This window comes from Ranitomeya imitator, chromosome 1, assembly GCF_032444005.1.
Source record: "Ranitomeya imitator isolate aRanImi1 chromosome 1, aRanImi1.pri, whole genome shotgun sequence".
Taxonomy (NCBI): domain Eukaryota; kingdom Metazoa; phylum Chordata; class Amphibia; order Anura; family Dendrobatidae; genus Ranitomeya; species Ranitomeya imitator.
Genome location: NC_091282.1, coordinates 703714993 through 703740367, shown reverse-complemented (window position 1 = coordinate 703740367; position 25375 = coordinate 703714993). Strand labels below are relative to the sequence as shown.

The 25375-nt window shown below is 43.9% G+C and overlaps 1 protein-coding gene across 1 annotated transcript in view; it reads right to left on the bottom strand.

The window, feature by feature from the left end:
- The window catches only part of LOC138643049 (carbohydrate sulfotransferase 9-like), a 150758-nt gene that overhangs the window by 77924 nt on the left and 47459 nt on the right, over nt 1-25375 (bottom strand). Inside the window, exon 2 of the mRNA XM_069731764.1 lies at nt 11545-11689. Coding sequence (XP_069587865.1) covers nt 11545-11644 — 100 coding nt within the window. The 5' untranslated portion in view covers nt 11645-11689. The remainder of the gene's footprint in view (nt 1-11544; nt 11690-25375) is intronic.

Below are 25375 nucleotides of genomic sequence, written 5' to 3'. Positions count from 1 at the left end.
GATCGCTTCTCTAAGATGGTCCATTTGGTACGCTTATCTAAATTGCCTTCCTCCTCTGATTTGGTGCCATTGTTTTTCCAGCATGTGGTTCGTTTGCATGGCATTCCAGAGAACATCGTCTCGGACAGAGGTTCCCAGTTTGTTTCGAGGTTTTGGCGGTCCTTTTGCGCTAAGATGGGCATTGATTTGTCTTTTTCTTCGGCTTTCCATCCTCAGACTAATGGCCAAACCGAACGAACTAATCAGACTTTGGAGACATATCTGAGATGCTTTGTTTCTGCTGATCAGGATGATTGGGTGTCCTTCTTGCCTTTGGCTGAGTTCGCCCTCAATAATCGGGCCAGCTCGGCTACTTTAGTTTCTCCTTTTTTCTGTAATTCTGGTTTCCATCCTCGTTTCTCTTCAGGGCAGGTTGAGCTTTCGGACTGTCCTGGTGTGGATGCGGTGGTGGACAGGTTGCAGCGGATTTGGACTCATGTGGTGGACAATTTGACATTGTCCCAGGAGAAGGCTCAACGTTTCGCTAACCGCCGGCGTTGTGTTGGTCCCCGACTTCGTGTTGGGGATTTGGTTTGGTTGTCATCTCGTCACGTTCCTATGAAGGTTTCCTCTCCTAAGTTTAAGCCTCGTTTCATTGGGCCTTATAAGATTTCTGAGGTTCTTAATCCTGTGTCATTTCGTTTGGACCTTCCAGCTTCTTTTGCCATCCATAATGTGTTCCATAGGTCGTTGTTGCAGAGATACGTGGCTCCTGTGGTTCCCTCCGTTGATCCCCCTGCCCCGGTGTTGGTTGGGGGGGAGTTGGAGTATGTGGTGGAGAAGATTTTGGATTCTCGTGTTTCGAGACGGAAACTTCAGTACCTGGTCAAGTGGAAGGGTTATGGTCAGGAAGATAATTCCTGGGTTTTTGCCTCTGCTGTTCATGCTGCCGATCTAGTTCGTGCCTTTCATTTGGCTCATCCTGATCGGCCTGGGGGCTCTGGTGAGGGTTCGGTGACCCCTCCTCAAGGGGGGGGTACTGTTGTGAATTCTGTTGTCGAGCTCCCTCTTGTGGTCATGAATGGTACTTCGGCGAGTTCTGTCTATGGGCTCCCTCTGGTGGCTATGAGTGAAGCTGTGGCTTCTGAGGTTCCTTACACAGGTGACGTGGTTTATCCTTTGGTTGGCTGCTCTATTTAACTCCTCTCAGATCTTTACTCCATGCCAGCGATCAATGTTTTTGCATTTGTTCAGTTCACTCCTGGATCTCTCTGGTGACCTGCCTTCTCCTGCAGAAGCTAAGTTCCTGATAGTCATTATTTGTTCACTGTTTTCTTGTCCAGTTGGTTATCATGATTTTGTCTTGCTAGCTGGAAGCTCTGGGATGCAGAGTGGTCCCTCCGCACCGTGAGTCGGTGCGGAGGTCTTTTTTGCACACTCTGCATGGTCTTTTGTAGGTTTTTGTGCTGATTGCAAAGTTACCTTTCCTATCCTCTGTCTATTTAGTAAGTCTGGCCTCCCTTTGCTGAAACTTGTTTCATTTCTGCGTTTGTGACTTTCATCTTTACTCACAGTCAATATATGTGGGGGGCTTCCTTTACCTTTGGGGAATTTCTCTGAGGCAAGGTAGGCTTTATTTTCTATCTCTAGGGCTAGATAGTTCTTAGGCTGTGACGAGGCGCCTAGGTCTGGTCAGGAGCGCTCCACGGCTATTTCTAGTGTGTGTGATAGGATTAGGGCTTGCGGTCAGCAGAGTTCCCACATTCCAGAGCTCGTCCTGTATGAGGTTTAACTATCAGGTCATTCCAGGTGCTCCTAACTACCAGGTCATAAAAGCGCAGCCCACGTAGTATATAGCAGCGCAGCCCACATAGTATATAGCAGCGCAGCCCACGTAATATATAGCAGCGCAGCCGAGCCCACGCAGTATATAGCAGCGCAGCCCACGTAGTATATAGCAGCGCAGCCCACGTAGTATATAGCAGTGCCACTCACTCAGGCACTGGTAGGACTAGGAGCTCCTCCTGAATCTGCCTCATAACTTCAGCAGCACGGCAGCCAGCCAGGGGCGGAGAGCAGAGCAGAGAACTTGTTCTCTCCGCCCACAAACAATGTCACACTGGCTGCCTTCTCTTAACCCCTATGTGTGCCTGCCTGGCTGCACTCACTGAGTGAGAAGATGCTTGTGTCAGAGCTGGCACATAGGGGTTAAGAGAACGCAGCCAGCAGTGACTTTGTGGGCGGAGAGAGCACGTTATCTCCTGCTCTGCTCTCCCAGCTGTATCTCTGACAGCGTGAGTGGGCCCCCCTCTCTCCCCAGGGCCCCGGCATTTGCCCAGGTGCGCCAGGTGCTGACGCCGGCCCTGTCATTAGTGCAACCTGTGCGGCAGCACATGGGCCCAAGAGTTAAGGGGGCCCATTTCTACCTGTAAATAAGATGCAATTTTGTATTTTTAGAAGTTCTTGGGCTGCAAAGGGCCCATATATTGTTCTTGCACATGGGCCCTTTTCTGTCAGTGTCCACCTGTGGCCCTTAACCATGATTGTAACTACGGTGGGTATAGGGGAACCTCAGGAGATGACCGCACTGTTATTGCAAATAAATCTCTATACAATAACCAGCACTGATATTACCGCCATATGGTAATACCATATAGTGGTAGATACCAGTCCTGCATGACATAGAGAGATCACAGTACAGTTATAGATGGTGACTTACAGAGGGCGTTTTTTTCCGGTGGAGCCATTCACTTTTTCCATCTTTTCCACCTGGCCCAGACTGACAAACTGTGTATACTATTACTTCAACATTTTTCAGTCACCGCTCTGTGCATAGAAGAGTGGCAGCTGTAACTGATGCCCTGGGACAGACTGACAGCCGGTACAGCACTATCTGCCACCCAGTAGTTAGACTTCAATGCTTCGTAAGTGCCTACTTAATATTTAGGAGTCCCCCTACATACAGTAATACTGGCCCCAGCATCGCTGATGAGAGCAGGAGGTCATGTGACGATTTTCTTCTATTGAGAGAAGTCAAACTTGTCTAGTCAACATGTGCAAATAGCAAACGTGGTCGCACGACCGCCTGATCAAACCAGTGGTCTTGGGGTCTCATAACGGCAGGTGCACCCCATCATGATTTGGCAGTCTGTAGAGTGACTGTAGACAATTATCCCAAGCCTTTAATACCTTAAAGGGAACCTGTCACCCCCCCCAGGGCCTATTAAGGTAAAAGAGCCACCTTCTTCAGCACTAAGGCTGCATTCTGTGAAGGAGGCTCTTATGTTTTTTATCCCTTATAATAACGCTGAAATATTAACTTTTATAAATTGTGCGCCATACCTGTATTGAGTCCGAGGGGTACGCTTTCTCCCCCTGACTCGGCCGCTTCCCAGCCGTTCATCATCCCACCGAGCACCGCCTCCTTTCTGTCTTGTGCTGTCACCGGCGCTCTGCAATTATTTCTCGGGCACGCGCAGTGCGCGCTGCCCTGGAACTTATATCAAGTGATGTAAGTAGATTGCACCTGCGCACAGCACCAGATTCCCAGCCCCGCAATGTGAATAAATCATAACACACTGCGGGACGGGATCTCGGTCCTCCGCTACAAGCAGGCGCGATATCAGTACATCAGCTGATGTGAGTTCCAGGGCAGCGCACACGGCGCATGCCTGAAAAATGAGAGCCCAGCCCAGGCATCGGTGCCCGGTGGGATGATGGACGGCTGGGAGGCGGTTGTGTCCGGGGACAAAAGACGTACCCCCCAGACTCAATACAGGTATGGCACGCAATTTATAAAAGTGAATATTCCAACGTTATTAGGGATCAAAAACATAAGAGCCACCTTCACAGAATGCAGCCTTAGTGCTGCTGAAGGTGGCTGGCTCTATTACCTTAATAGGCCCTGGGGGGGGTGACAGGTTCCCTTTAATAATTTAATTATAAGCAATTTATTCTTATAACATAGAATGCAGCCCGTGGTTACTGTATTGTTATACTTGTTAGGGGGCAGACAGACGGACGTATTTCTCATGTGAGGATCGCATCGCAATCCTCGGACTGACCATCGGCTCTCCTGACCTGAGGCTGACAGTTGCATAGTAATTTATCACGCTGTCAAGCTTATGTCAGGAGAGGTGTCAGGGCCAGTCCGAGGATTGCAATGCGATCGTCGCATGAGTTATACAGTGTCTGTCTGAGCCCTTATGTTAATACTTATCCTTGTTATAGTAATATTAACCTTCTTTGCTATGCTTGTTTTACTAATACTTATAAAAGACCCAGCTCACAATAATAAAAAGCCCCTGACCTCCCCATCTTCAGCCCCCAAGACAGCAACTATTAGGGTATGTTTCCAAAGGGCGTATTGCTTGGGTTTTTGCTGGGGATTGGATGCTATGTACATCCGCAGCGTCGAAATCGCAGCTTCCAGATGTTACAGCATAGTGGAGGGGATTTTATGAAATCCCATCTCCACTATGCGTACATAGACGCAGGTGGCAGACCTGCGTAACCGGACATGTGGCGCGTCTTTCTAGACAGCAGCATGTCTATTTATCTTGTGGAGATGCTCCGTCTCCACAAGATAAATAAAACAGTCTATGAATAGGATGCGGTGATTCCACCTGTGCTCAATGAATATATGCGGAATCACCGCATGTACAACAGGGGGCAGCGCTTTGGGCGGAGTGGGGTATCTGCTGCGTCCAAAGTGCTGCCAATTCACCTCGAGGACACATACCCTCACATATGATGGAATATCTCATAACATTAAACAGTATAATAATAATCAGCGCCCCAGTGCCCCCTCACCCACGTCAGCCCTCACAATACCATCAAACTCTCCCATTCACCCCCAGTACCCTGTCCCACTCCCACAATACCACCATCCTCTCTCATTCACCCCCACAGTGCCCTGTCCACCTGCGCACCCACAATAACCCCCATCGTTTCACATTTACCCCACAGTGCCCTGTCCTCTCCCACTTCAGCCCCTACAATACCACAAGCCTCTCACATTCACCCCCACAGTGACCATGATATGCCTAAATCGAATTACTCTAATAAATTCCATCCCCACTTACTGATGACGTTTTCAGGCAGACAGTGAGGAGGAGAACCAGGAAGTGTCCAGATAGATGCAAGGAGGGCACTAGGATCCAGCGTGCCTCAGCCAAACCAAGCGTGCACACTGCACAGCCAGAAAGTAACTGCAGCTCCTGCTGCCAGCCAGGAAGAGATTCCTCCGGTGAGACCACATTGCACTCTGCATGGAGGGGGGTCTGCAGCCGGCATTGTGCTGCTCTCTCCCTGACACCTCAGACTCGGCAGTGGATCTCCCAGTGGGCCCCTTCAGGTGACTGGGCCCAGGGCAAAGGCCCCCTCTGTCCCCCCAGTAGCTACGCTACTGCCCCTCTGTCTTGCAGTTCGCAAAGTCTCTCATGGAATAGATCCTTTCTGATGTGGTACCCTTAAAGAACTTTACCCTTCTCACCCACAGACAGAACTTGCAGTCTCCACATCTAAAGGTACCACAAGGTTTACGGTCTAACCACGTACCAGGTGGTTTCGGTTTTTCATAGACTACGGACCAACCGGTCCTTGATGGATCTACCCTTTCTGTACGTGATCTTAGGAGTCGGTGAAATGAAATCTCTTAATTCGGGATCAGCTTTAAGAATCCCCCAATGTTTCCTGAGGATATTCTGTACCACACTAGATTTGTTGTCAAACATACCAATTATCCTTGGAACATCAGGCTCATCTATTTTAGGTGACGGATGCAGCAGGTCATGCCGACCACACCCTGCCGCATGTCTCCATGCTCTATTCAGAACCACTCCTGGATACCCCCTTTGGCAGAATCTACTTTTCAAATCATGGGCCTGTGAAATGAACTCCTGACTGTCAGAACAATTTCTCCTAGGCAGGAATTGGCCTTTGGGTATACCCCTGCGTAGAGTTCCCGGATGAAAACTATCCCATCTAAGGAGACTATTAGTGGATGTCGGTTTTCTGAATGTCTTAGTGGTGATTCCACCCCTACCATTCTTACTGATGTTGAGGTCAAGAAAATTAATGGAATCCTTATGTATCTCTGGCGTGAATCTCATGTTAATTTCATTCTTATTAATACATGTGATGAAACGATTAAATTCATCAATTGAACCGGTCCATAGAATGAACACATCGTCAATAAATCTTGACCAAAACAGAATATTTGGAAACCACCAGGCCTCCTTCACAAAATCATAGCCTCCCCCACCAGCCCAGGAAGAGGTTGGCATACGATGGGGCACAGGGACTCCCCATCGCGGTCCCCCTGAGCTGGTGGTAGGTCCTCCCATTAAAGAGAAAGCAGTTATGATTTAGAATATAAGTCAGTAGTTCAATGACCAAGTTATTGTGCGGGATACAGTGAGTAGCTCTAGTGTTGAGGAAGAATTTGACATGCCCAGGAAAGCAAACACACACACACAGGAAAACACACACATCCACAGATATAGGAAAACACACATACACACACATAGGAATTATCAAATAGACACAGGATAAAAACCAGGTATTATATATGGAGAGAAGTGGCTAAAATTAAAAAGATACACCCATAAGCTAATATCAATGAAAATACCGGTCACCAACTGTGTCGAGGCAATATAGTGAGATCACTAAAAGGACAAAAAGAACGTGCACCAAATATGGACTAAAAATCCGTAATAAAAATGATGATGGCAGGGAATAATATTTAAAAAAATGATTTTTATTATTATATATAGCAACAGCAATAAGAATAAAGAGATAAAACAACTGTGTATATGTATGTTTTTTACATTCATATGTATATGCACATATCACACACCATATAATTAGTGCAATATATAATTAGCACTTGGCAGGTCAAAAAATGTATATGCTCTGGATACCCCAGTGGACCGAATAAAAAGATATATATAATTATAAGTACCAAAAAAGAGAGACCATATGTCAAAAAATGATACCAAGAACAAATTATGTGAAACAAAAAATAAAAATATATAAAATATAAAAATTATATATATATGTGCATATGTGAATAAACCATATATAATATATATAAGTGATGTGTGTCACATAACAATGGAGGACTTGTGTAAAAGTACCTACAATAGGTGCTAAGGAAAAAATCTTGTGCAATAACTAAATAAAAGGCAGCTTATCATGCAAGCCGTGCTGCACCCACACCGAAAGGAAAGTGCTATTTGAACATATGATCCAGTCTGATCTGATGTCACTTACTTATAAAGCTGGGGAAAATGCTTCCAGGACCGCCAATGTGTGGTGATATGTACCCCGACGCGCGTTTCGGACCCAAGAAAAGTTCCTTCGTCAGGGGGTGTAATGAATCGTGACCGAGGGGCTTATATATTGGATAGAAATGCCGATATCGGCGTCCACAGCATGCACGGCGCATGCACCGCCCAGACAACCCGGAAGTCCCAGGTCCAGCAACATGTGACCGGACGCACATGATAGGACATGGCGTTTCCAAGGACACCGTGGCGCCACAGTCCGGACATCAGAGCGCCAGGCACGCATGCGCACTGCCGCAGGCCCGACATGGGCAGGAAAGTGTAACGATGTATAGTGCCCATCACAGAAGGAGCGCCTGCGCTAACACGGAGCGCCAGAGCGTCCAAACCACAACGCAAGGTAACCACCGCCACAGGGAGCGTAACCATGGCCACCAAACGTCGCAGCCCAAACAGAACGGCGCCGGGCGCGCACGCGCACTGCAAAACTGGGCTATGGAAAAAATGAAAGGTAGTAATAACATCTAGGCTCCAGTACTAGTGTCCACAAAATGTGCAGACACCCACAAATCTTCGTGAGCTCGTGCACAGCAAAAAGAGAGGGATGAGTGTTGTTATGAAATATATATAATATAATAATAATAATAAGGGAAAAAAATCGTGAGTGACAAAAGTGTATAAAAATAGGCCTAATTAGTAGAGGAGATATATATAAGAGTACTATTAATGATATCAGTACTAATAATAATAAAAATAGACTGGCTATGCTACTAGAAACAAATGCTAGTGTCCGCAGTGTGCACATCCCCTCAGACCATCACCGCAAAAAGCAGGATGGCGAGCGAGCACATGCACCACCGCAGGCACAACACTGGCGGGAGTAAAAAAAGGGGGAGGGAAAAAATACTAGAAAAAATAATAATAACAATCATGAAAAAAAGAAGAATATTATACGTATATGCATATATCAAATATATATAGAACGTATATAATAGCACAAAATTACATAGAGAAAAAATTTATACTATACGTTACAATGGTTTATAATATTGGCCTAGTGAAGCGTACCAATATATACAAAAAATGAGAAAAAAAATTGTATAATAGCAGAAAAAATATTATATATATATATATATATATATATATATATATATATATACATGGAAGGAGGACATTAATTATTTCACATAGGTTCATATATGTTTTCTTCCAGAGTGAGCATCCAAATGACAACATCCATGTGATGGAAGGAAGGAACTTACCTTGCGAGTGCCCGTGGCGTTGACCACCTGGGACCCCCATCTCTTTTTTGCAAATGTTTGCATTTTAAAGTGTTTCCAATAAATTGACTTTTTAGAAGATCCATGCTGGAGATTATTTTTTCTTTTTCATTGTAACGTATAGTATACATTTTTTCTCTATGTAATTTTGCGCTATTATATACGTTCTATATATATTTGATATATGCATATACGTATAATATTCTTCTTTTTTTCATCATTGTTATTATTATTTGTTCTAGTATTTTTTCCCTCCCCCTTTTTTTACTCCCGCCAGTGTTGTGCCTGCGGTGGTGCATGTGCTCGCTCGACATCCTGCTTTTTGCGGTGATGGTCTGAGGGGATGTGCACACTGCGGACACTAGCATTTGTTTCTAGTAGCATAGCCAGTCTATTTTTATTATTATTAGTACTGATATCATTAATAGTACTCATATATATCTCCTCTACTAATTAGGCCTATTTTTATACACTTTTGTCACTCACGATTTTTTTCCCTTATTATTATTATATTATATATACTGTATTTCATAACAACACTCATCCCTCTCTTTTTGATGTGCCCGAGCTCACGAAGCTTTGTGGGTGTCTGCACATTTTGTGGACACTAGTACTGGAGCCTAGATGTTATTACTACCTTTCATTTTTTCCATAGCCCAGTTTTGCGGTGCGCATGCGCGCCCGACGCCATTCTGTTTGGGCTGCGACGTTTGGTGGCTATGGTTACGCTCCCTGTGGCGGTGGTTACCTTGCGTTGTGGTTTGGACGCTCTGGCGCTCCGTGTTAGCGCAGGCGCTCCTTCTGTGATGGGCACTATACATCGTTACACTTTCCTGCCCATGTCGGGCCTGCGGCAGTGCGCATGCGTGCCCGGCGCTCTGATGTCCGGACTGTGGCGCCACGGTGTCCTTGGAAACGCCATGTCCTATCATGTGCGTCCGGTCACGTGGTACTGGGCCTGGGACTTCCGGGTTGTCTGGGCGGCGCATGCGCCGTGCATGCTGTGGACGCCGATATCGGCATTTCTATCCGATATATAAGCCCCTCGGTCACGATTCATTACACCCCCTGACAAAGGAACTTTTCTTGGGTCCGAAACGCGCGTCGGGGTACATATCACCACACATTGGCGGTCCTGGAAGCATTTTCCCCAGCTTTATAAGTAAGTGACATCAGATCAGACTGGATCATATGTTCAAATAGCACTTTCCTTTCGGTGTGGGTGCAGCACGGCTTGCATGATAAGCTGCCTTTTATTTAGTTATTGCACAAGATTTTTTCCTTAGCACCTATTGTAGGTACTTTTACACAAGTCCTCCATTGTTATGTGACACACATCACTTATATATATTATATATGGTTTATTCATATACGCACATATATATATAATTTTTATATTTTATATATTTTTATTTTTTGTTTCACATAATTTGTTCTTGGTATCATTTTTTGACATATGGTCTCTCTTTTTTGGTACTTATAATTATATATATCTTTTTATTCGGTCCACTGGGGTATCCAGAGCATATACATTTTTTGACCTGCCAAGTGCTAATTTTATATTGCACTAATTATATGGTGTGTGATATGTGCATATACATATGAATGTAAAAAACATACATATACACAGTTGTTTTATCTCTTTATTCTTATTGCTGTTGCTATATATAATAATAAAAATCATTTTTTTAAATATTGTTCCCTGCCATCATCATTTTTATTACGGATTTTTAGTCCATATTTGGTGCACGTTCTTTTTTACACACATAGGAAACAGCACATACCCAGAAAAAACACATATTCTAATCTGCCATGTTTAATTTAACTGCCCCTCTCCCCCCTGCTACTTAGCACAGCAAACGTTGAGATGGGCAGCTGGAAGGATACCTGAAATGTGCTGGGCAGTGGGCATACAAGGCAGCTACCTCTCATCTTGACCTGGGGTCGGTCCTGTGCTGCTGCTCTGCATGCTGCTGCTCCTCTGGGACATCAGAGACAGATTTGCACATGGAAGAGGAGTATGCTGCGTGCGATCACTATGTAAGTAAGGCTCCTTTCACACTAGCGTCGGAATCTCCCCGTCGCAATGCGTCGGGGAGAGATTCCGACGCTAGCGTTTGCTGCATTGCACAATGGGTACAGCGGATGCATTTTTCCGGCGCATCCGCTGCCCCATTGTAAGGTGCGGGGAGGTGGGGGCGGAGTTCCGGCCACGCAATCCGTCGCAAATGCGTCGTCAATACAAGTCTATGGGGAAAAAACGCATCCTGCAAGCACTTTTGCAGGATGCGTTTTTTCTGCAAAATGATGCATTGTGACGGATTGCAGAAAACGCTAGTGTGAAAGTGGCCTAACGCACCCTCCTTCTCTTCTTAGTTGTGTGCCAGGAGCTGCCCCCTCTCACCACTGCATGGACATTACTGAAGCCGGCCATGGCTCCAGCCACAGGTGAACGCTGCATGTCCTTTCCCCCTGGGCCTGCTCATCACATACTGCTGCAGCCTGCATTTCGGGGCGACTGGAGTGATGATACGACCGTGCACTACTGATGCGCTATGTACTAAAATAACTGCTGGTCCTCCAGCGGCCCTGTGCGGTTGCTTAGGCACCGCCCGGGGGCATATGCATTCCTGCCTCCCGGCCCAGCAAGGACCTGTAGGGGGAGGAACCCGCTGAAAAGAGGACGCACTGACTATATAGCTTATATATCAACCCATTCAGCTCCCCCTACTGTATGATATGGTGTCGGCAGGTTAGTTTGCATTTTCATGGTGACAGGTTCCCTTTAAGTGAATCTTTTTTCCTTTGTAGAGGGGAGTCCTTACCATCCATTCAACATAGAGATGAAACCAATCAGAACCTTTCCCCTTCTCTGACATAAAAAGCCACATGATTTACCTCTCTAGTATGTATTCTCTAGTTATCGGTGCAATAATTTCCTTTCCTGTTTTTTTTTATTACAAGAAACACTTCTTGATAAGACAAGAAACACTTACCATTTCGAAAATAACGTTTGACTTGTTTATAATGTAAAAAAAAGGCAAAAAAGGCAGAAGAGATGATAAGAAGAATTACTTTTTGTTGCAGTTTTCTCATATTGATGTGATGCTAAATATTCCAAAATGATGCCAGCGCTGAACCCTAAAATGATAGAAAAACATTTTAATTGAATGAGTAATAGTTAAAAAAAAAAGTTTTGCGTTTTCTTTCTGTGAAAATAATTTACAGGAAAAGTCAATATATTTTTTATAGACATTCAGTTTTTTGGTTTTTTAACTTTACATAACCAGGCTTCGGTTCAAGGATAAATAAAACGCAGCACAAGCCCAAATAATGCAACCCATCCGTTAGCATAACATGAGTCTTTTTTGGTGGGCTTTTTGAATACGATATTTTTCATTGCTTACTACGGTAATCTTTATTAGTTAATAATAATCTTTATTTTTATATAGCGCTAACATATTCCGCAGCGCTTTACAGTTTTGCACACATTATCAGTTGTAACTATCTGGTAGTAAACAAAACATGTATCTGATATTTATCTTATATTTGCAATTGTAATTACTAGTGATGAGCGAGCGTATCACTATGCTCGGTGAACTCTGTGAGCATCGAGTATTTCCGGGATTATTCGGCGGGAGCTCAGATCTCCGCCCTGCAATTCTGGCACTCTTTAGAGCGCCAATGACAATGCAGGGATTGGCTGCCATGCACTGTAATGCCACAGCCATCTTTGTTGTGGTACTATAGTGATTGACTAACCGCACAGCATCATCAGGTCTATAAGAGACCTGGCTCTGCTCGCCGCATTCTGCTCCTGAATTAAGTAGTGTAGGGAAAGCTGCTGCCAAGATAGGGTCAGAATAGTCCTTTTAATAGTTAGTGTGGGTCTGCTAGTGTTCAGTCCACAAATCCTGAGAAACCAACAGTCCTTTTACGGCTAATTTGGGGGTCCTGAGATTGCAGCACTTGGTAGGCAGGGGAGTCTATGTGCACATATCCACATCAGAGCAAGGCCTGCATGCACTGTATGTGAGTACATAGATCTCACTGTATACTTCAATAAGCTCCATTACTGTCTGCTGCTGCAGCTTATTTAATATATATCTGCAGTTATCTGTGGCCATTTTTTTTTGCAGCTTATACCTGCTCATTTTATTCTAAAGGAATCCATAGCCCCCTTTTTTCTACATTTATTTGCTTGGTCACGCTGCAGACTACAGCCAGGTCATTGTAATAGAAGAGCATGCAAATCTAATCTTTTTTTTTTTTGTCCCAGGCATCAGATGTGAGTGCACCAAAAAATCTGTCCTTTTTTTTTGTACAATCTAATATTTTGTAGAGTCTTACAACTTTTTGGACACCATTTTGCCGCCCCAAACATCTGTAGCTGGCTCCAAAATATTTAGCTACAGTTTTTTGATTTATCACTGTGAGTTTTACGCCACACGCATCACATATCATTGTGCAAAATATTTTTCAATTTTAGTACTCCTTTTTTTGTGTGTGTCATAGCCAACTTGTTGACACAATTTTGGTGTGCCCAAAAAAATCAAGGCCACATTAAGATCAGTCTGTTATCTCTGGCTGATGCCTGGTGTATCTGTGGTGGAAAAATATTTTCTTTTCAGGCATACGTTGCATAGTTCTGTCTGCTAGCCTTGTTCTACTCATTTTTTATTATTTTAAAAAATTCACAAAAAATAATTTAAAAAAATGAAACAGTCTGTTAGGTCAGGCTGAGGCCTGGTGTATCTGTGGTGGAAAAATCTTTAATTCGCAGACATACGTTGCATAGTTCTGTCTGCTAGCCTGGTTCTACTCATTTTTTATTATTTAAAAAAATTCACAAAAAACATTTAAAAAATGATACAGTCTGTTATGTCAGGCTGAGGCCTGGTGTATCTGTGGTGGAAAAATCTTTGCTTCTCAGGCATACCTTTTATAGTTCTGTCTGCTAGCCTTGTTCTACTCAATTTGTATTGTTTTCAAAAATTACCAACAAAGATAAAAAAAATTTATACCGTCTTTTATCTCCGTCAGATGCCTTATGTATCTGTGGTGTCCAAATCTTCGCTTTGCAGGCATACTGATCACATATAATTTTTCTCCAAAAAAATCCATTTGTATTGAGCTTTTCAAATATTTCAGTTGTCCCTTTAAAATGGGGAAGGCAAGGGGCAAGGGACGGGAAGGTGGACATGATGCTGGTGGTGCATGCAGAGGCCGTGGCCAAGCTGAAAGATGGCCACAGCAAAGACCCACATGTTTGCACTCTACCTTCCTGTCCCAGTTTGTGGGGGACCGCAGCACACCACTATTGAAGCCAGAGCAGTGTGAAATGGTTGTTGGTTGGATATTGATAATGCTTCCAGTCACTTAGCCACCACGTCTTCCACACGGTCAAGTCTGAGTAGCTATTATTGTGGACTGGATATTATTCACCCTGATCATCCTTCCTTTCACCATGCCGAGTGCCCTGAGACAACTGATCCCACACTTGGACACTCCAAAGAGCTGTTCAGTTTTCCCTTTAAAGATTCTGGACTCTCGGCCGGTCAACTTGAAGTGGGGCCAGATGAGATCGCATGTAGCAATGCCCAAACATTTGAACAGCCACGGTCACATGAAGGCGATGATGGGAAAGTGTCACAAGAGGTGGACAATGATGAGACACAATTGCCAGAAAGTCAGGAGGAGGAGCAGGGTGCGGATGTGGAAGATGAGGTGCTGGATGACATAGTGACTGACCCAACCTGGCAGGAGGACATGCAGAGCGAGGACAGCAGCACACATGGGGAAGGAAGCATAGCACCCCAACCAGCAAGCAGAAGCAAGGTGGTGGCCGCAGACAGAAGGTGTGCATCCATTCCCCGTAACACCAACATGACGGAAGTTGCGATTCCAACTGTTAGATATTCCCGAGTCTGGTTATTTTTTAAAGACTCTGCCGATAACCCCAAACAGGCCATTTGCAGCACTTGCCATGCCCGCATCAGCAGGGGTAGCAAAACTACCAGCCTGACCACCACCAGCATGATTAGGCACATGGCAGCAAAGCACCCACCTTTGTGGGTCGAACTCCAGGCTCCAGGAACACTGTCTGCAGGTGACAACACTGCTTCTTCCACGGTTTTGCGTAGAAGCCAATCCCCAGTTCACCGTGCCTGTGAAGATCCCTCGGGCCCTGCACAAGTTGTTGCCCACAGTCAACCAGCACCATCATTAAACCCATCCCTATCCTTTTCCAAGCCCGCCTTCAGTTGTCTATACCCCAGTCATTGAAACGCAAGCGGAAATACCCAGCCAATGCACCAAAGTCCACAGTATTTAATTCAAACATTTCTCGTCTGCTTGCGCTTGAAATGTTGCCTTTTAGGCTCTTTGAGACAAAAGCTTTCCACAGCCTGATGGCAGCGGCTGTTATGAACTGGTGGTTTAGGAGCAACATGGGACGAGCTCTGAAGGAGGTGGTACCTGTACTGACCGCAGTCCCTAAGCTCAACACAACACTAGAAGTAGCCGTGGGATGTTCCTGTCACTCCCTAGACACCTCGTCACAGCCTGAGAACTAACTACCCCTAAAGATAGAAACAGGAAAACTATCTTGCCTCAGAGAAAATCCCCAAAGGATAGATAGCCCCCCACAAGTAATGAATGTGAGTGGAGAGGGAAAAGACATACACAGAATGAAACCAGGATGAAGCACAGGAGGCCAGTCTAGCTAGATAGATAGGACAGGATAGAATACTGTGCGGTCAGTATTAAAAACTACAAAAATCCACACAGAGTTTACAAAAATCTCCACACCTGACTAAAGGTGTGGAGGGTAAATCTGCTTCCCAGAGCTTCCAGCTTAACTGAATTAATCCATACTGACAAGCTGGACAAAACATAGAATGCACAGAACGAATAAGTCCACAACATGTGGACAGAAAAGAGCAAAGCAAGGACTTATCTTTGCTGAACTGGTCAGGATATCAGGGAAATCCAAGCAGAGATGTGAATCCAACCAGGAACCATTGACAAGTGGCACTGGCTGAAGGGAAGAGCCAGGCATAAATAGCCGAGCAGAAAGACAGCTGCAGACTGCTAAATCCAAGGAGCAGCCATTCCACTTAAAACCACCGGAGGGAGCCCAAGAGCAGAACTCACAAAAGTGCCACTTACAACCACCGGAGGGAGCCCAAGAGCGGAATTCACAATAGGCGGCCATCCCAAGGTACTCGGTCCCAAGTAGCCACTATTTCTCCCAGTGTGCTGTACCGGCATTAAACCAGCATGTGTCCCACAACATTACCCATGCCCTCAACATTCAACAATGCTGCTACTGGAAAAGTCCACCTAATCACGGACACGTGGACAAGTGCTTGTGGGCAGGGATGGTACATCTCACTGACGGCACACTGGGTTAACATAGTGGAAGCCAGGACCCAGTCGGACCTTGGTATGGAACACATCCTCCCCACCCCAAGGATTGCGGGCCCTATGTCAATCAGGGTTGCCCCCACAGTCTACTGCTCCTGCACCTCCTCCTCCTCTTCAGCCTCCATCTCTGAAATGAACACATCAGTCAATTGCTGGAAGCACTGCTGCACTGCCTCAGCCAAGCAGCAACAGGTTGTGCTGAAGCTAATCTGCATAGGTGACAAACCGCACAATGCAGAAGAGTTGTGGACAGCGCTGAAAGAGCAGTCCGATCTTTGGATGACACTGCTGAACCAACAGCCAGGCGTGATTGTGTGTGACAATGGCTGGAACCTGGTGGCGGCTCTGAGGCAAGGTGAGCTCACACACATACCTTGCCTGGCCCATGTGCTTAACCTCGTGGTTCAATGTTTTCTGTAAAGCTAACTGGAGCTTCCAGATCTGCTTGTGAAAGTACGCCATCTGTGTGCCCATTTTATAAAGTCAGATACAGCTTCAGTCGCCCTTGCCGTGCTTCAGCAGCGTTTGCAGCTTCCGGCTCACCGACTGGTGTGTGATGTCCCCACTCATTTGAAATCTATATAAGAGGATCAACGCAGATCATGAGTAAGACTTCATAGTTGAAACCCGTTGATCCTCCCTACTGGTTTGCCAGGTGTTGGCTATGCAAAGACTTTTTTAAAGAACGATTTATCGCTTCAGTTGTCTAATAAAGTCTCGCAAAGTTTAAACCACCCCTGGCCTTCAGCTGGATAATTTCTCCTCTTATCTCCATTTGCTGTGGGCGCTCACCCCTATCCGTGCTGGGCGTTGGCAGGTCTGGAGATTCCTTCTAAGACCGGTAAGCTGACTACAATTTTTTTTTCCTTTATTATTCATTTCAAATCTACACTACATACGTTGGAAAGGATTTGTGACCAGAAGAGGGCAGTTGTTGACACCAGCATCAATAAGGCCGTCGATATTCAGTTCAGACTCCACACATAAGACCTCAGGAGTCGACATGGATGTCAGACACATGTACCATCCTCCTGAACTTTGAGGACTGCACCAAGATGGTGAGCGGCAATGATGCCATAATTAGCATCACCATCCCGCTTCTCAGCATTCTGAAAAGCTCTCTGCTCACAATTAAAGAAGATGCATTGCAGGCAGAGCACGATGACATGGAACAAGGAACTATAAAGGGTGATTACACTCAGCCCAGCCTCATGTCGTCGCAACATGGATTGGTAGACATTGAGGAGGAGGAAGACCAGGAGCTACTTTGATGCACTATAGACGGTACTACAAGCACAGCTGTCATACCATCTGTTCAGCGGGGATGGCCTGAGGACAGGGAGGGGGACAGCATGGTCAGTCGTCCTGTTTGGGAGGACACAGAACTCTTGCCTGTTAGCAGTCTGGCACGCATGGCTGACTTTATGTTGCGCTGCGTTTCCCGTGACCCTCGCATTATTAAAATTTTTGGTGACACTTCTAGACCCATGCTACAAGGAGAACTTTCAATCTCTTCTGCCAGTGGGAGACAGGTGTACAAAAATGTTGCTGTACTAGAAGGTCCTTGCAGCGGAATTACTGAAAAAATTCCCATGTGAGAACGCTGGCAGCAGATGTCAGAGTTTTTTGTACAACCAAGGAGTCTAAGCGAGTGAGACAGAAGTACTATCCAGCTCAGGCAGGGGAACAATGGCAAAGTTTTGGGACAGTTTTCTCAGACCCTTCCATCGTGCCGGCACAGAGGCAAAGGGTGTTGGCACAAGAAGTGCAATGTTTGGGAAGATGCTGAGGGAGTACCTTGCAGATCGTATAAACGTCCTCCGTGATTCCTCTGTGCCTTTTAATTATTGGGTATCCAAGCTGGACACGTGGCATGAACTGGCTCTCTTCGCCTTGGAGGTCTTGGCCTGCCATGCTGCTAGCATTCTGTCAGAGCGGATTTTTAGTGCCGCTGGTGGAATTATAACAGATAAGTGCATCCGCCTGTCAACTGACAATGCTAACAGGCTGACTCTTATAAAAATGAACAAGACTGGATTGGGCAAGACTTCTGTACACCACTGAATGAAACATCCAAAGATAACCTCAAATACATTGTCTTTTTTGCTGAGGTGTATTCTCATGCACCTCTTCCCAACCACACATGGCTATCCTCTTCCTGATTTGGTCTGTTTGGTGTTATCATCCTCTTTATCCTCATCATCCACAACCAGTACAACATCAGGGTGAACGTATTCCGTGATGCAAAAGTCGCTCAATTTTTGTGCAAGGGTGTTTTTATGATGCCTGTTACTAATTAGAAACCAAAACAAATGTTACTCCCAAGGGGAAACTGTCATCAAAATGAGATGTACGTATATTCTTCCCATTTATTCTTATATTTTCCAGTTTTACTATCTCTGGACCATCCTCTTATGACCTAGTGTATACCTCTAAAATAGAAAAATATTAAAATACTATTATATTACTTTTTTATTTATATCCCTGTCTCTGAGCTGTTGCTATGGACCAACATATCTCGTTGGACATATTCTGGCTTCATATCTATGAACCTGTGTTCGCCCCTCCCTTTTGTTTTTACTTTCATAGGTGGATTCACATCATTTATTTGTTTGATTTCAGTATGATTTATCTTTGTCTCCTCATTCTCCACCACTAGATCACCAGGGTTTACGTGTTCTGTGCTGCTGCAGGCAGTCCAATTTTGGGCAAGTGTGTCTATGATGCCCATAGTATATTTTTAAAAAAGGAATCCCCCATGGGGAAATGTTTGTCACCCCATGCACTGAGTGTATGGGCATTACAAGTCTAGGAGACCCGCTCCTTTACATTGGATCTAGTTTTTAATGAAGCCTTCATCAATGTCTCCTCATTCTCTGCCACTAGATCACCAGGGTTAACGTGTTCTGTGCTGCTACAGGCAGTCCAATTTTTGGCAAGGGTGTCTATGATGCCCATAGTATATTTTTTTAAAATGTACCCCCCATGGGGAAATGTTTTTCAGCCCAAGCACTTCATGTTTGGGCATTACAAGTCTAGGAGACCAGCTCCTTTACATTGGGCCTAGTTTTTTATAAGGCCTTCCTCCACATCTCATCATTCTCTGTTTCTAGAACACCATGGTGAATGCGTTGTATGCTGCTACAGCCATTCAATTTTTGTGTAAGGGTGTTTTTGTGATGCCCATTACCAATTTGAAGCCAAAACAAGTTTTATTCCCCCGGGGGAAAATGTCTTAAAAATGAGATGTACGTATATTCTTCCCATTTTATTTTTATATTTTCCATTTTTCATATCTCTGGACCATCCTCAAATGAGCTAATATATACCTCTACAATACAAAAATATTGAAATACTATTATATTATATTTTAATTTATATCCTTGTCTCTGAGCTGTTGCTAGGGACAAACATATCTCGTTGGACACATTCTGGCTTCATATCTATGAACCTGTGTTCGCCACTCCCTTTTGTTATTTTCTTTCATAGGTGTAGTCACATTTTTTATTTATTTGTTTGATTTCAGTGTGATTTATCTTTATGTCTCCTCATTCCACACCACTAGATCAACAGGGTTTACGTGTTCTGTGCTGCTACAGGCAGTCCAATTTTTGGCAAGGGTGTCTATGATGCCCATAAAATATTTTGAAAAACGGTACCCCCCATGGGGAAATGTTTGTCAGCCCAGGCACTTCGTGTATGGGTGTTACAAGTCTAGGAGACCCATTCTTTAACATTGTGCCTAGTTTTTAATTGTGCTAGTTGGGCAGGGGAGTCTATGTGCACAAATCCACATTACTGCAAGGCTTGCAGGCACTGTATGTGAGTCTATAGATCTCGCTGCATACAACAAAAAGCTCCATTACTGTTTGCTGCTGCATATTTTATAAATACCTAGCTGCAGTTATCCGTGGCAATTTTTTTTTTTAAGGTTATACCTGCTCATTTTATTATAAAGCAACCCAAAGCCCCCTTTTTTCTACATTTATTTGCTTGGTCACGCTGCAGACTACAGCCAGGTTATTGCAATACAAGAGCGTGAAAATATAATTTTGTAACTATTTTTTGGGGGCCCAGGCATCAGATGTGAGTGCGGCAAAAATCTGTCCTTTTTTGATACTATCTAATATTTTGTAGTGTCTTCCAACATTTTTGGACACCATTTTGCTGCCCCGAAAATCTGTAGCTGGCCCAAAAATATTTAGCTACAGTTGTTATATTTATCACTGTGAGTTGTACGCCACACGCATCGCACATCATTGCGCTAAATATCTTAAAATTTTAGTACTCCAATATTTTTTTGGGTGTCATAGCCAACTTTTTGACACAATTTTGGTGTGCCAAAAAAATCAAGGCAACATTTTGATTAGTTTGTTATCTCTGGCTGACACCTGGTGTATCAGTGGTGTCAAAATCCGTGTTTTGCAGGCATACATTGCATTGTTCTGTTTGCTAGCCTTTTTCTACTCAGTATATATTGTTTTCAAAAATTTAACGCGCCTGGTGTATCTGTGGTGTCAAAATCTTCGGTTCGCAGGCATACATTGCATTGTTCTGTCTGCTAGCCTTGGTCTACTCAGTATTTATTGTTTTAGAAAATTGCAAAAAAACCTTAAAGAAAATGTATAAAGTCTGTTATCTTTGTCAGATGCCTGGTGTATCTGTGGTGTCCAAATCTTGCTTTGCACACATTCGTTGTATTTTTCCTTTAAAAAATATTAAATATATATATATATATATATATATATATATATATATATATACAGTACATACCAAAAGTTTGGACCCACCTTCTCATTGAAAGAATTTTCTGTATTTTCATGATTATGAAAACTGTACAAATACATATAAGAAATAAACTTGGCACTCAATTTTTTGAAGAAGGATAAAGTTGTTTATTTCACTTCCTGACAAACAGATCAATTGCTGAACGTTTTCGGTCCAACATGGACCTTCCTCAGAGCAATATAGTTTATCTTGGAAGTATATAGTTAGCCAATTTGTCCTTCAAATAGCATAAGCGGTAGTTGATAAATTGCTGTAGTGCAATAAAGTGGCTGTATACTGTGATAATGATTTTTGCCGCTCCTGGGTGTGGTCTAGATATACTGTGCACGGTATACCTGCTGGCGTCCTATGTCGCTGTGGGGAGCACGCTATGTGTGTAAGATACACTGTGCACGTTACTGTTGCGGCGCTGTTGGCGTCCTATGTCGCTGGGGGAGCGTGCTTATATTCTTATATTTGTTGATACGGGTTGGAGATCCTACTTGAGCACCAGCATCCACCATCTACAGAGTGCCATTTATTCTACATTGAATTGATATGAAAACTGTACATTCACACTGAACGCATCAAAACTATGAATTAACACATGTGGAAATATATAGTTAAACAAAAAAGTATGAAACAACTGAAATTATGTCTTATATTCTAGGTTCTCCAAAGTATTCACCTTTTGCTTTGATGACGCTTTGCTTTGCACACTCTTGGCATTCTCTCGATGAGCTTCAAGAGGTAGTCACCTGGAATGGTTTTCATTTCACATGTGTCCCCTGTCAGGTTTAATAAGTGGGATTTCTTGCCTTATAAATGGGGTTGGGACCATCTGAATAGACTGTTAGAATTTGTATTATGGCAAGAAAAAAGCAGCTAAGTAAAGAAAAACGAGTGGCCATCATTACTTTAAGAAATGAAGGTCAGTTAGTCCGAAATATTGGGAAAACTTTGAAAGTGTCACAAGGGCAGTGGCAAAAACCATCAAGCGCTACAAAGAAACTGGTTCACATGAGGACCGCCCCAGGAAAGGAAGACCAAGAGTCACCTCTGCTTCTGAGGATAAGTTTATCCGAGTTACCAGCCTCAGAAATCGCAGGTTAACAGCAGCTCAGATTAGAAACCAGGTCAATGCCACACAGAGTTCTAGCAGCAGACACACATCTCTACAACAACTGTTAAGTGGAGACTTTGTGCAGCAGGCCTTCATGGTAAAATAGCTGCTAGGAAACCACTGCTAAGGACAGGCAACAAGCAGAAGAGACTTGTTTGGGCTAAAGAACAAAAGGAATGGACATTAGACCAGTGGAAATCTGTGCTTTGGTCTGATGAGTCCAAATTTGAGATCTTTGGTTCCAATCACCGTGTCTTTGTGCGATGTAGAAAAGGTGAACGGATGGACTCTACATGCCTGGTTCCCACTGTGATGCATGGAGGAGGAGGTGTGATGGTGTGGGGGTGCTTTGCTGTTGACACTGTTGGGGATTTATTCAAAATTGAAGGCATACTGAACCAGCATGGCTACCATAGCATCTTGCAGCTGCATGCTATTCCATCCGGTTTGCATTTAGTTGGACCATCATTTAGTTTTCAACAGGACAATGATCCCAAACACACCTCCAGGCTGTGTAAGGGCTATTTGACCAAGAAGGAGAGTGATGGAGTGCTACGCCAGATGACTTGGCCTCCAGAGTCACAAGACCTGAACCCAATCGAGATGGTTTGGGGTGAGCTGGACCGCAGAGTAAAGGCAAAAGGGCCAAAAAGTGCTAAGCATCTCTAGGAACTCCTTCAAGATTGTTGGAAGACCATTCCCGGTGACTACCTCTTGAAGCTCATCAAGAGAATGCCAAGAATGTGCAAAGCAGTCATCAAAGCAAAAGATGGCTACTTTGAAGAACCTAGAATATAAGACATAATTGCAATTGTTTCACACTTTTTTTGTTAATGAATGTGTTAATTCATAGTTTTGATGCCTTCAGTGTGAATGTACAATTTTCACAGTCATGAAAATACAGAAAAATCTTTAAATGAGAAGGTGTGTCCAAACTATTGGTCTGTACTGTATATATCTATATAACTCCGTCAGATGCTTGGTGTGTCTGTGGTCTCCAACTACTTGCTTTTCAGGCATACTGATCACCTATAATTTTTCTCCAAATAAATCCATTTGTATTGAGCTTTTCAAATATTTCAGTTGTCCATTTAAAATGAGCAAGGCAAGGGACGGGGAAGTGGACGTGATGCTGATGGTGCATGCAGAGGACGAGGCCGTGGTCAACCTGAAAGTGGGCTACAACAAAGACCCACATGTTCATGCTCTTCCTTCCTGTCCCAGTTTCTAGGGGACTGCAGCACACCACTATTGAAGCCAGAGCAATGTGAATTGGTTGTTGGTTGGATAGCGGATAATGCTTCCAGTCACTTAGCCACCACCACCACCATGTATTCCACACGGTCTTTCCATTTTTCCTATCTCTGGGCCATCCACTTATGACCTAGTTTATACCTCTTCAATCAAAAAATATTGAAATACTATTATATTTTTATTTATATCCCTGTCTCTGAGCTGTTGCTAGGGGCCAACATATCTCGTTGGACACATTCTGGTTTCATATGTATGAACCTGTGTTCGCCCCTCCTTTTTGTTATTTTCTTTCATAGGTTGATTCACATCTTTTATTCATTTTTTGGATTTCAGTATGATTGATCATTCATTGAGTCTCCTCATTCTCTGCCACTAGATCACCAGGGTTAACGGGTTCTGTGCTACTTCAGCCAGTCCAATTTTTGGCAAGGGTGTCTATGATGCCCATAATATGTTTTTAACAATTTTGCTCCCCCAGGGGGAAATGTTTGTCAGCCCATGCACTTAGTGTATGGGCATTACGAGTCTAGGAGACCCGCTCCTTTAAATTGGGCCAAGTTTTTAATGAGGCCTTCCTGAACGTCTCATCATCCACCGCCACTAGATCACCAGGGTTAACGTGTTCCGTACTGCTACAGCCAGTCTAATTTTTGGCAAGGATGTCTATTGTCTCTATTAAATATTTTTAACAATTTTACTCCCCCAGGGGGAAATGTTAGTGTATGGGCATTACGAGTCTAGGAGACCCACCCCTTTGTAATGGGACAGTTTTTTTTAGGAGGCCCTCCTCAATGTTTCTTCCAAGGGGGGATTGGGGTGCCTGCAAATTTGGGTCAAGGTGGACATTGCATTCAATGCATAAGGAAACTGTGTGGCAGGACCAACTGAAGACTGTGAAGTGGGTTTTCCTGTGGCCTTCCAGTATCTGGGTTCAAAGGCTTATTGGGGTGCATATGACTTGATAGCAGGGCAAGCCTTGCATTCGATGCAACTTTTTTTCAGGAGGCCCTCCTGTACCTTTCGTGAAAGGGTAATGGGTAATTCTTGGCAGCCCAGCCACTCACTGCATAGGCAATAACAGCATAGGAGACCCACTGTTCAATAATGGCCCTTAAGAATATTAATGCCGCCTGATGCCCCTCTAAAAATAGGCTTTGTGACTTTAAGAGTCCCTTCTTCAGAAATGAAACAAGATGTGTCTCCTTATGTGTCACACACTACATGGCCAGCTAGGGTTGTTATGTTACAATGACATTTCCCAGTGAATACATTTGTATTGGTTGAAAGCAATGTTAAAGTTGAAAAACGCATCAAAAACGCTGCGTGTGAACATAGCAAAAGTGGTGGAGGAACATTTTGGTGTGGGATTAATTATTTTGCCTTATATACAAGTCATTACCCTGGAAAGGATGTACCTTAACATATTTCCCACCTAAATCCAAATTGGTTTCGTTTTTCTATGTTTTTTTGGTTCCCGTGTCATTTGAGCAGTGTTTCCTTAATTTTCAGACGTTTTTAGAATTTAAAAGACCGCTTGGGGGTCGCGGTAAAAATACTTGGGTTTCCCATAGACTTACATTGGGCTCTTTGCTCGGGTCGAGTGCCCGAGTATTCCAATTTGCTCGACCTGAGCAATGAGCACTCGAGGATTTTAGTGCTCATCCATCACTAGTAATTACTTGTTTTGTATCTTATCTTTAGTGGACTTTAGTCATGCTGTGCCATAACTGCAAATGTAATTACTTTTTATGTAATTACTTGTTTTGTATCTCATCTTTAGTGGACTTTGGTCATGTTCTGTCATAACTGTTTAGTGAAAAGTTCACTACTGGGATAAGCAAAGTAGTTGTATGCCTCTCGCATTAATAGGCGTCTTTTTGTATCCCCCCCCCGCTTGGAGTTTTTTAGTTGTTCGATACCTGAAACTGATAGAGATGAAATATTGCTATTGTGATGTAAAATGAAATGTTTTGCAGCCATGGGTATATTTCAAGCAGCACTACCCTTATTTTTTATATCTCTAATGTGTGCTCTGATATGCGCATTTTAAGTTTTCTTGTAGTACATCCAACGTACATAAATTACATTTTTTTGGTCTGGATCAATACCCTTGGAGTCGTTATTTGATTTTAATTGTGTTTTTGTGTCTTTTCAGCTCTTTTAGTTTGTAGTAATGGAGGATGATGTTTGCTCTGGACGTGCCTGTCTCCCAAATGTGTTGGCTGCCGGTCACGCACAGCATGATGAAGATTTTC